Here is a 12,766-nt window from a genome sequence, read left to right as displayed (position 1 = left end):
AAATATACACATATATAGACATATATATGTGTGTGTGTGTGTGTGTGTGTGTGTGTGTGTAACAGCAGCAAGGGCAATGGATGATAGCTCAGAGCACTTGCCTAGCATATGAGGCCCTGAGGTTCATTCCCAGCCCTGAAGGGAAAAAGAAAAAGTAATGGCAAGGTACAGTAAGTATACAACACTATATTATTTCAATACTTGTTATCCCAACTCTAAACTCAAAGTAAGGGACCAAGCCACCTTTTGCCTGGAAATTGAAGAATATTACTAAAATTGAATGAGGTAAAAAAATTTAAATAGGGCTGGGGTTGTGGCTCAGTGGCAAAGTGCTTGCCTCGAACATGTGATGTGCTGGGTTCGATCCTCAGCACCACATAAAAATAAATAAACAAAATAAAGATAGTATGTCCATCTATAACTAAAAAAATTAAATAACTGAATTATGAGTCTTAATATTTATAGAACTGCCAAACCAAATAATACATATCACTTTGCAATCTACAAAGTTCATTTGTATTACTTCATTTAGCAATCCTATGAAGTACACATTTTTATATTCATCAATGAATAAACTGAAGCTAAATATAACTTTCCCAGATCACAGAGAAAAATAGTGATAAAATAGTAAGTGATAAGCCAGGAATTAACTGTACATTAAAAAGCAACTAATTTTGAAATATTAAAGTATTAAGAAAAAACTAATAGGAACACAAATTTGCAATCAGGGAACCACACACACACAAAGGTAGATCACAGAATTTTGCCTAAAACAGCAACAGCCAAAGTCCTAAGGATAAGTACTTTCAGAAGACACCCGCCCCCCCCCACACACAAAGCCAAACCAATATCTTAAACACAATAAAAATTAGGGGCAATTTTCTACCATTTAGAGGTGTCTAGAATAGAATGGCTATGTGGAAAAACAGCAAATTCCCCATTACAGTATATGGTCCAGTTGTAGAACCTGCCCAGAATTTTCTAGCTGGGATACTGACTTCTGAACTAAATTTAAGATTACTCCAGCTCTCAAATTCTATGATAATGTGGCTTTCAGTCTCAGTGGCTTTTTCTGCATTTGTTTCTTGGAATAATAAACTCTACACTGAGAAATCATGTGCAGATTTAAAAAATAAGAAGGAAAAGGTGACATGTCAGGAGCAAAGTTTCTTATGCTCATCTGGCTGAAATATTCAAATAAACTTTATTTTAAAACAATTCTGTATAAAAGTGTCTCTTGTCAATATAATACTACAACCTTAGCATAGTGCTATACAGAGAAATGTAACTCAGTAAATGTACATATACACACATTTATATAGTATATATACATGTACATTTATATAATGTATATATTAATGCATACATGTATAAATGTATAAAATAAGTATATGTAGAGTTTACTGTGCACCTACATAAGTTATTTGTTCTATTTTAATTCATGCAGCTAGGCTCCCAGTAGGAGATGAAATTGACCTTCTAGCAAAAACATTCCATTGTCTCATTGACCCCTTCAGGAAAATGCTGACACCATGAGGGCATTTCTAGTCAAGCTAGTGCTTTGTGGAAGTCTAACATGTGATGTTTTTGATTGTGAATATGAAAGGGGCAGCAAGGATGTAAACTATGCTGTAAACTAGGGTTCCAGAAGGATTAAGGCTTTTTTGCATGACATTTTTGAAGTAGGAAATGCTGTAAATTCAGACAACTTTCCATAATTTTAAAACATTTTCCAAAACTCAATATACAAATGTTTTTAGTGGGTATACAGACAACATATTAGAACACATGCTCTTTCCAACATATTGGAATAATGCTGGTTAATTTCAATCCTTGATAATCTACTATCAGAGGGCCTAAGGTGTCAATAAGCACTACAAGTTACTGCAAACTCTGAGTGAACCAAACCTAGACGCAGAAGGTATAGTCTTTTTTCCCTACGGAACAATGAAAGTGTATTTCTTTCTGATATATTCTTTGGAAAGTTGATTCAAAGTCTTGTTTAGTACCATATAGCCTCCCAATCTCAATCTAAATTAACTTCTTAATTGCAAATGAAAAAAGGATTTAAAAAAAAAACACAATAAAACCGTTTTATTCACGCTCATAGCAGAGGTAATTACTGAGGACAGGCTTAAAACACCCTCCCGTGAGCAAGAAATACTCTGGCTCAGGTAGGAGCGCACTATCCCGAATCAAACAACGCACTGCCACGTTTGATTAATGTGTTTTTGTTGTTTGTTCGGGTTTTTTTTTTTTTTTTTTTTTTTTTTTTAGGAGGGAAAAACTTTCTGACGATGGGATCTGTTGAGATGAAAGCACTCCTAAGTACTGCTCAGCCTAGGGACTGCAAAATGTCCCAGGAAGGTGACATCTTGTCGAAGTCATGTGCCACAGCAAGGCAAATCAGGAGGTACAGAGAGCCAAGTTTCTTCCCAACTTTAAACCCCCCACCCACAGCTCCTTCCCTCCTGGACTCTGACCAGAAGGGTGTGAACGCCTCGGGCTGGGAAAAAACTCAAACTTTCCAAGGCTGGAAGCGCTGCCCCAGCCGCAGTGGCGGCGCGGGTGCGCGGGGTCTAGGTCTCCCGCACATCCCCGGTAGCTGAGCATCCGTTCGGCCGGTCGCACGGGTGTCCTCCGTCCTCCAACGGCGGGGCTCAGGGCCAACGGCGGAGTCCGGGGTTCCAGCCGCGCGGGCCCCACCCGCCTGGGCAGTGCCCGTTAGCTCACTCGCGCCCAGCCCGCGGGACTTTGGCCGTTGGCAGCGACAGTTTGGCCGTTGGCAGCGGGACTTCAACCACTGGCAGGTCTGGACAGTCGTTTCCCCTCCCGCCCCCTGCTCGAGACTCCCCGAGTTCCATCCCAGGGGATTCCCGCGGGGGTGAAGGAAGGACCGGACCGCGCGTGGCGACTCCGGAGAAAAGTTTTGTGGAACTCGCGCCGCCGCTCCTTCGGCCTCTAGGGCCCAGGGAAGCCCACCTCCCGTGATGGCCCGAGTTAACCTGAGAGCCACCGGCCAGCTCACCCATACGTTCTCGAAGTCCCCGCAAGGATGTGCTGCCGCTGGGGCCGGCGACAGTGTGGTCCGCCATCTTCGGAGGCGAGATGGGACCCACTGGTGACTCTGGAACGGCAATGCGCAGGCGCTGCCGTAGCCTCCGGGGGGACCGCGGCCTGGACCCCGGGGGGCGGGGCGGGGCGGGGCCCGGAGAGCCACCGCGCCGCCGTGGAACCCTCAATCTAGGCAGCGCGGCTCTTCACACATCAGGTCGCCTCACCGACTGGGCAGTGACTAATTTATCTGAAGAAACCCTCTCCTATTTTCGTGCTGTACTCCTGCGCATCCTGGGTGCTAGCTAATCAGTTGCCTACTTGTCCATCCAACATTCCTGTTCTCCTTTTTTCATCTCTACCTAGCAACGCATTAACATTCCATCCTTCCCCATCCATTCATTTAGTTAGGGTACATTTACGGAGTGCCTCCACCGAGCACTTGTATCACCAGTTTACTAGTCTTTGAACCACAAAGGCCTGAGTTGAGGGAAGAGGCCCAGGGACAGGATGGGAGGATATGTTACTGTGAGGTGCTAGGGGCTCCATTGTGAGGAGAGACTATCTTACCTGGTTGCAGACCAAATGATGACGCCATTGGGCCTCAAAGTTGAGTGAAATATCATTGGGATATGTGTGTACCTTTAAAGTAAAACAGAGCACTTATTGGCATGAATCTCCAGATTTGGAGGGAGGCTTTTGAGGTTGCAGAATATTTTTCCCATTCACAGGACAAACTAAGTTGGCTTGAAGAACATGATTTCATGGACACTTGCTTATACAAGATGCATTCACCCCTGGCATTAATGTATTATTACTGTGTCTTATGACACATGGTTGAAAGGAAAGGGTTTATGGTTGGGGCTGCAGGAGACCCTCAAAATGGAACAGGAGACCACTTATAGGACGGCACTTGAATAAGCCCACTGAGTCTCAGAATGAATCAGACATCAAAATGACATGGCACATTACTATCTTGTGTGTGTGTATATGATTACACAACCAATGTAAGTCTACATCCTGTATAACCAGAAGAAAAAGAAGTTATACTCCATATATGTATAATATGTCAAAATATATTCTACTATGATGTATAGCTAATAAGAACAAATAAAAAAATGGAAGCTATAAAATGGAAGAATCTAAAATACCAAACACTTATTGTTATTATGTGCCATGTACTGTTCTTTTTCTTTCTTTCTTTTTTCTTTCTTTCTTCCTTCCTTCCTTCCTTCCTTCCTTCCTTCCTTCCTTCCTTCCTTCCTTCCTTCCTTCCTTCCTTCCTTTCTTTCTTTCTTTCTTTCTTTCTTTCCCTAGCCATTTTAATATTTTATTTAGACACAGAGTTGTACTAAGTTGCTCAGGGCCTTGTTAATTTGCTAAGGCTGGCTTGGAATTTGGAATCCTCCTGTTTCAGCCTCCTGAGCCACTGGGATTACAATGTGTGCCACCACACCCAGATCCATGTACTGTTCTTACTTCACTACATGTATTAACTCATTTAGTCCCCCTCCTAACCTATGACGTATGTACCATTATCAACTTCATTTTTACATAAAGCAGAGAGATGTTAAATCTTTTGTCCAGAGTGAAAAAACTGGAATTTGAACAAAATGTGCTACAGTATTCATGTGCTTATGCCTTCTGTGATACTGGTTCATGAGAGTTGAGACATAGAAAATTTATAAATGATTAGTATTCAGAATTCAAAGATCTAAATGTATGAAAGATAAAACAACTTCTAAAAACTTGGCAAAAGGCATAAACACACCTCTCAATAGAAAACACAAATAGCCAATACATATTGAAAAATGCTCAGTCTTTAGTAGTCAATACAAATAAAAAGCACCAAAAAATATCATGTTACACCTACAGATTTGGCACAAATTAAAGACTGAACAATAAGTATTGGTGAGGAAATAATCAACAACACTAGAAGCCCTGCTTCGAAGTAAATACAGTGATCATGGTGCCATGATTATTATTATGACACACCTGTGATTAGGGCACCAGCAAAGTACGTACACATACACAAACCCAAATTCAACTTTGATGAATTGGGTTTTAATTCATTGGAAATTTCACAAATAGAAAATCTAGAAAACAACATCACCATTGTGGTTTCTTGCAAAAATGTGGAACTCAAATCTAGAAATGATAGAATATTTGGACAAAGTGAGGCTGTAACTTAATCTACAAAACAATGGTCCTAGATACTTCAAAATGTTAGTGTCATGAAAGACTGAAACATCAAGAAAGGGTTCTAGTTTGGAAGAGTCTAAAGAGACCAAATGCAGCGCATGATCCTTGAATAGAATCTGAATTTAAAAATAACTCTAAATGACATTCATTATTGGGATAGTTGGAAGATTTTGAATATAAATGGTATAATAGATAATACTGCATAAAGGTCAAATTTCTTGGGTGTGGGGCTGGGATTGTGGCTCAGTGGTAGAGTGCTTGCCCAGCATGTGTGAGGCACTGGGTTTGATTCTCAGCACCACATAAAAATAAATAACACAAAGGTCCATTGACAACTAAACAATATTTTTTTAAAAAGAATTTGGAGGTGAAGCCTCATAATATTTGAAACACACTGATGAGGAGGAGTTCGGGGAGAAAGCCAGATAAGAGCAAATACCAAAAAATATTAAAAATCTGGACAGTCACATGAGTTCATTTTGCCATTCTTTCAACTATTCCATACGTTTTTCTTTTTCATTTCTTAATCTTGAAAGTTTGTCTTCAGCTTACTTGGAAACATAAAATTGATTGGGAACTACATATGGGGAAGCACCCTACACAATCTTTTCAGTATTCAGAGTCTGTTAAAACTTTAGTCTAGCCTGGGTGTGAGAGAGGGAGGGGAGATAAGACAACCACATACAAAAGTACAAGGAGCTGGTTAACTAATTATGATAGGTTCTAAGAGTTGAGAAGGATGAGACATTAGTCCTGTTTGAGATGTCAAGGGAAGAAGTGGCACTTATTTTGAACTTGAGATGGGGGCTTAGGGAACCAGATAGTCCTTGTTTTACTTTCAAAAGACCAGTACGCCTTCACCACAGCACACAGTTCCTGAGTGAGGAGATGGGTCCATTTGGGATCAGAGCTCTCTATTTTTAAAAAATAAGCTTGGAATCTGGATTTTAATGTAAAACCTCTTACTTTAAAATGATGACAACATTTAAAGTTAAAAAATACTCTGTAGGGTTAACAAAAATATCAAATATCTAGCCAGTGTTCACATTCCCCAATTATTTCACTATTTGCTGCTTGAATAAAAATCCAAATCAGGGGCTGGGGTTGTGGCTCAGTGGTAGAACACTTGCCTAGTATGTGTGAGGTACTGGGTTTGATCCTCAGCACCACATAAAACTAAATAAATAAAATAAAGGTCCATCAACAACTAATTTTTTAAAAAACCAAATTAAGTCCATAAATTACCTTAATTGATATGCTTTTAAGCACATTTTAATGTATAGGTAACCCTTCTTTCTCTCTAACATCTTTGTTGGATTACTATGAAATTTAGTATTCATCATTTCATTCTGTAGGTAAGTCATCCAATTAAACTTTTACTGCCCACCTACTCTGTGTCTGGCACAGATCAAAAGACAGAGAAGGAAGTCCTGCACCTGGCCTACACATCTCATTGACTCTAAGCTAATGATTCATATCTGAGTATCTTTAGATATTTCCTTGGGCCTAGAGCAGCTCCATAAGGACCCCCTGCCAGACTGTCTGTACATTTCTCAGAATAACATGGAAGGTAAGGCTCCCAGCTTGGGGAGAGTGGCAACTATTCAGGAGCTAAAACAGATTCAGAACTGGGAAAGAATATAGGCAGCTCCTCCTCTCCCTCTCCTCTCCTCTAGTCTCCTCCTGTTCCCTAAGGAGGGCAGAAGAGAACAAGAATCCAGTTCACTTATTTCTCTCCTACTTGGCTCATTTTCCCCTTTAGAACTTACACCAGGGCTGGGGTTGTGGCTCGGTGGTAGAGTGCTTGCCTAGCATGTGTGAGGCACTAGGTTTGATTCTCAGCATCACATATAAATAAATAAAATAAAGATCATCTACAACGAAAAAAAAATTTTAAAAAAACTTTATACCAACAGGAAAAATATTCAGAAACCACAGTCATAACAGGTCTAGGGATTGTCAAATATTTTTCTATTAAAAAATAAAATTTATAAAAATTTAATTTACATCTAATAAAAATTCAGAGAACTTTCCAGTCCAACACATTTGTTGTATTAAAGCTGCCACCACCTCAGCACTGTACTGAGTTGTAAGCTTCCCAGCTATGTGGGAGCTCTTTTTCCCCTGTCCTGAGCTACCTGTCAGATTCATCCATTACACTCAGTTTAGATAGAGCTCTGGTTTTGTAATTTTTTCTGCTTTCATCTCAACTCTTGCCCTGAATCTATTGCCTCTTAAGGAACAGACCTACCTCAGGGCCAGTTCATTTCTCAATTTGCTCATGGAAGCCTTCTCAGATGTATAATTCTTACCACAACTGCAGCAACTCCTCCCAAATGACACTTTGGCATCCCTCCTTCTTTCTGCAGAGAGGGTGGGGATGATAAAAAGGATAGAACAGGACACCTCACTCTTGAACTTCCACAGGCTATCCTGTGCCATCTTCTTTTAGGGAGCCTCTGGTCTTTCTTGGGATAGGGGCCTGATTTTCATTGTCTGGGCTCACCAGGGTGGGAGGTGTGAGCTTCTGAGGGGATGAAGAAGATGCTGGGTATGGTGGCATCCTAGTGGCTTGGGAGGCTGACACAGGAAGATCCCGAGTTCAAAGCCAGCTTCAGCAAAAGTAAGATGCTAAGCAACTCATTGAGACTTTGTCTCTAAATAAAATACAAAATAGGGCTGGGGATGTGGCTCAGTGTCCAAGTGCCCTTGAGTCCAATCCCAGGTACCACCCCCACCAAAAAAAAAAAAAAAAAGAAAAGAAAGAAAAAAAGAAGAGACAATTTCCTTTCAAACTGGAAATTCACAAGAAGCTCTTGGAGGAAGGATGGGGCAGTGGTGGTGATTTGCTTGGAGTGGTAGGTAAGTCTTGGATCCTTACTGGTAGATAGTGAGAGCTGTCATTTGTCAATGATGACTCAATGACAGACACAGTGCTGAAGGTCTGACTGGGATTGTTTCTTGTAATTCTCACCACAACTTTATGAACTAGCTTCTATGATCATTCCCATTTTACAGATGAGAAAGCAGGCACAGGGGGATAAGTAACTTGCTGAAGGTTAGTACAGAGTCAGGAAGGAGCAGAGTGAGTACATTTGACTCTCGGGCTCATATCCTCTTCCTGGCACCTCTCAGGTTCCTATTTGATAAGCTGTAGTACACTCTTAATTTACAACCCATGTCATCTCTTCTTCCTTGATCCAATCCTCACACCCTGGTGATGGAGCCTTTACATAGTTGTACTTTCTCATTGGCAAACTTTTATCACAACTATATTGCCCAACCTAAGTATCAGCATAGCTGCCTCTAATGCCTTTAATGGAATCGACTCAAACTATTGGATAAGAAACCATTTAAAATGTGAGTTTAATACATGTCTGGCAGTGGACATAGATATGATTCCTCTTAAGTAGTTCTTTCTAGAAAGGCTCAGCCCCCAAGTTATTGATTTCAAAAATACATGTAGCTCAGTGGCAGAACGCTTGCCTCACATGTGTGAGGCACTGGGTTCAATCCTCAGCACCACATAAAAATCAAAAAATAAAATAAAGGCATGCTGTTCATCTATAACTACAAAAGAAATTTTTAAAAATTCATGTGTAACAATTGAATATTACTCAGCCTTTAAGAAGAATGAAATTCTGGCATTTGCTGGTAAATGGATGGAGCTACAGAATACCATGCTAAGTGAAATAAGACAATCACAAAGAACCAAAAGCCCAATGTTTTCTCTGATATACAGATGTTAATTCACAATAAGGTGGGGATTTGGATTAGACAGAGGGGAGTGAAGGGAGGGGATGAGGAATGGGGGTAGGAAGGACAGTGGAATGAATCAGACATTATTACCCTATGTGCCAAATGACTACATGACTGATGTGATTCTACATCATGTACGACCAGAAGAATGAGAAGTTATACTCCATTTATGTGTGATGTGTTAAAATGCATTCTACTTTAATATATAACTAATGAGAACAAATTTAAAAAATACATGTGTAAAAGGAAAGTGTGCCACATTTATCACACTGTTTATCCCACAAAGAATATTTGTTGAATAAATGAAAGAGAGTACTGAAAGCTTCCCTGAGTACTGAAGGAGGAAGAAATGAAAATATTTTGATTGGTCTCCAGGGTGTTGAAAAAGCTCAGACTCAAAATCATTAAAGGGCAAGAAAATGTCCCTTTTTTTCTTGACATCAAATAAAGTAGAGCAAACATGGGCTGTGACTTCTCATTCTAAATATGGGCCTGCAATATAAGAAGCTTCATAGGATGCCAACAAGCACAAAATATCAAGGAATGCCCTTTAAAGACACAGAGGCAGGTGAAAGGAGCATCACATACATGGAGGGGTGGCAGAGGGGCCTAATGGCATTTTGTAACCATATTTCCTGCAGTATCATCTGAAACAATACAGAACATACATGGTTTGCCTCTTCTTTTCCTCACATAGGATAGTGCATGCAGAAACCCAACTACATTTTAGTATGAGCTAGTTATCTGAGCAAGGGGAAAGTACAGCTATTCAGATGGCACACAGGAAGCAAAAGGCAGAAGAAACTCCTGAGAGGTTTCTCAGGGAATTTTAAAAAAATATTTTTTTTTAGTTGTAGATGAACACAATACCTTTATTTATTTATTTATTTATTTATTTATTTATTTATTTATTTATTTATTTATATGCAGTGCTGAAAATTGAACACAGTGCTTCACACATGCTAGGCAAGCGCTCAGCCACTGAGCCACAACCCCAGCCCCTTCCCAGGGAGTTTGAACCAGACCGAGAGTAGACCCCATTCCCTGACCCATGACACTCAATTGCTAGTTTATTTTGCTTCAAATTCAGATGCCTCCATGGAAGAGGGCATGGTTTGTTGCTTTGAGTATTGATTTAGATGTTTGAAAGCTGTGGAGATGGAAGGAATTTCATTCGTATTCGTATTTTTTTCTTCATGAATCATCAAGTCCTATTGTTCTAAAAAGTCTTCCATCTTTAAGACTTTGAGACCCAAACTGAAACAATTTTCAGTGGGTACAAATCTGACTTTATTTTTCTTGAGAATTTCCATTTGCAAAACTGAGTTGTGAATGGGCTAAAAGAGTTGTGTAGTCAAAAGGCTGTACTGTAAACCACCTTGTTTCATGGCCAGCTTGAAGATTTATTTAGAGAATGTGTACTCTGGGGAAAAAAAAAAGAGCCAAAGAGTATAAAGCAAACTGTGTGTGCACTCTCTAGGGCACACTTTCCTGGGCAGCCTAGAGCCGAAGTAGGTTTTATCAATGGGTTCTCATTGTCTCTGCACACAGCTGGGGTGAAGGACTCAACAAAAACACAGTAAAACTTCTAATGCTCAGGTTACCCACTGAGCCCTTCCAAGCCCCAAAGGATAGTGTTGAGGAAGACTGGGGGAAGAAGCGAGAGGGAAAAGAGAAAAAGTGAAGGTGATCTCTCTGAGGCAGTGGATAAATTTAAGATCATATTTCTCTGCTCTGGTGAAAAACTCATGCTCTTCTTTAGTTTCCAGTTGTTACTGTTGAGGACAGATCACAGAATACCAGCAGTAGGAAGGCTACCTAGTTTAGACTAGGAGTTGACTCAAGTCCCCATTGTGGGAACCCAGGTCGCCTGAGGCCCTATCTAATGCTCTTTGCTCTACACAAACATGTGAAAGGCCGTCCAAACAATCTTTTGGAGGAAAAATAAAGTGAGCATCGCTGAACTAGTGCTGGGGACCATTATGTAATCCAGCTGGAATTTGACCTATATCCTCCCTTCAGATGAAACTGAAAAAGAGAGGGAAACGAAGGGAGATGTGGCAAAGTTGTGAAAGGCATACTGCAAGACAGTTTAGCAACTGTCCTTTCTGTAGGGCTCCTGTGAGGTGGCCCCTGCCTTCTGGTCCACACACATTCCTCACTGCTTCCTCCCAGGCAATCATCTTAGCCCATGAGCCTCTGCTTCTTCATCTTTACCATCCCCCCTCCCTCCCCCAGCCTCCCAGAGGCATGATTCAAAGTCAGGATAATCTGACTCCAGAGCTCAGGAGTTTTCCAGCAGATTGAGGAGTCAGAGGAAGAGAGACAACTAAAAACAGTGCCTGGCAGCCTAGGCCAAGGGCTCAACAAGTGCCAAATCTGGGAGTGAGGGTGGGAAATGCGGATATGGCCAAGCACAAGAGTACCTGAGAGGTTTCATGGAAGAAATAGCTCTTCCAACTGAATTGTGTAAGCGGTTGCTGTCTATTGGCTGGCAAGGACTTTTTTTTTTAATGAGATGAGGGTCTCACTATGTTGTCCAGGCCGATCTTAAATTTGTGGGCTCAAGTGATCCTCCTGTCCCACAAGTAGTTGTGACTGCAGGCGCTCCCTACTGCACCCTACTGGATAACAAATTCCTTAAAAAAAAAATATATATATATAGGTATAGTTGGACACAACACCTTTATTTTATTTATTTATTTATTTTAGGTGGTGCTGAGGCTTGAACCCAGCCCTCGCATGTGCTAATGGAGTGCTCTACCACTGAGCCACAACCCCTATAACAAGTTCTTGTATGTGTTATCTCCAGAGTTCATCCCAGTGCTGTGCAGAGGGTTTATATTCAGTAGTTTTTGTTGATGATGACGACATTTACCATGATGCCTGGGGATAATTAATTCAGTGGAAACAGATCCAGGAGGAACTGCTCAGTCTTTTGGAACTAACGGTTCTTTGCTTTGTATGGGGGAAGGGGTGGATGTATTGAATTCTGGTTTCTTCTGGATGTGTGTACACTGGCATAGTGCTGATGAGAGTGATTTAAGAAGGAAGGTGTGAGAAATAAAGCAGTAACTTTAATTTTGTTTCTTTAGAAATATTTGGGTAGACTGCTTGGTGGTGTTTTCATGATTAAAAATGACCCAGTGTGTATGCTTGACAGGAACATGGGCCACAGCATGCCTGATGCTTTCTCCCATCTCCATATGTTTCGTTTATATCTTAATCCACAGCCTGCTGGGAAATAGCTGGGTAAGGAGCTCTTAGGGGAACTCTGTCAGTTGGTCCCATGCTAATTTCTTAGCCTATGGTATTCACACATCTTCTACTATGAGCTGGAATTTGGCCCTGGGCCTGTGGAATTGCCATAGGGATGACTGCAGGGGAAAGAAAATCTGAAATGTGAAATGACTTTGTTCAAATGTGAGTCAGGGATGTGTTCAGTCTGTTTATAGAAGGAGGAAATGACATTTGGAGGAAATTGGTTCAGGGAGAAATGTTGTCATTATATAAGCATTTGAATTTTAGTTACAGACTAGCTAAGAGAGTAACTGACTGGCTAAATTGTATGGCCCCCAAAAGTGTTCTTTATCCTCTGTAGTGTGGTGAGAAGAATGTGGGTTTTGAAATTTAGTACATTTGGGCCTGGGTGCCACTGACTGTGCAGTCTCAGGCCTTACTTTCTTCCTCTGTAAAATGAGGATAATGACAGTTGGTAACAACTAAATCTTTATTGATACTCAAATCAGTT

At 40.8% G+C, this 12,766-nt stretch overlaps 1 protein-coding gene across 5 annotated transcripts in view; it reads right to left on the bottom strand.

The window, feature by feature from the left end:
* Positions 1-3,168, bottom strand: part of Map7d3 (MAP7 domain containing 3) — a 32,010-nt gene extending 28,842 nt beyond the window's left edge. For all 5 annotated transcript variants that reach the window (XM_040286098.2, XM_040286093.2, XM_040286086.2 and 2 more), the window contains exon 1: positions 3,029-3,168. In XM_040286098.2, the coding sequence (XP_040142032.1) occupies positions 3,029-3,095 (67 nt within the window). In that variant the 5' untranslated portion in view covers positions 3,096-3,168. The remainder of the gene's footprint in view (positions 1-3,028) is intronic.
* Positions 3,169-12,766: the final 9,598 nt, after the last annotated feature.

This window comes from Ictidomys tridecemlineatus, chromosome X (genome assembly GCF_052094955.1).
Source record: "Ictidomys tridecemlineatus isolate mIctTri1 chromosome X, mIctTri1.hap1, whole genome shotgun sequence".
Lineage (NCBI taxonomy): Eukaryota > Metazoa > Chordata > Mammalia > Rodentia > Sciuridae > Ictidomys > Ictidomys tridecemlineatus.
Note: the sequence above shows the minus strand (reverse complement) of the source record. Positions and strands in the feature narration are given on the sequence as shown.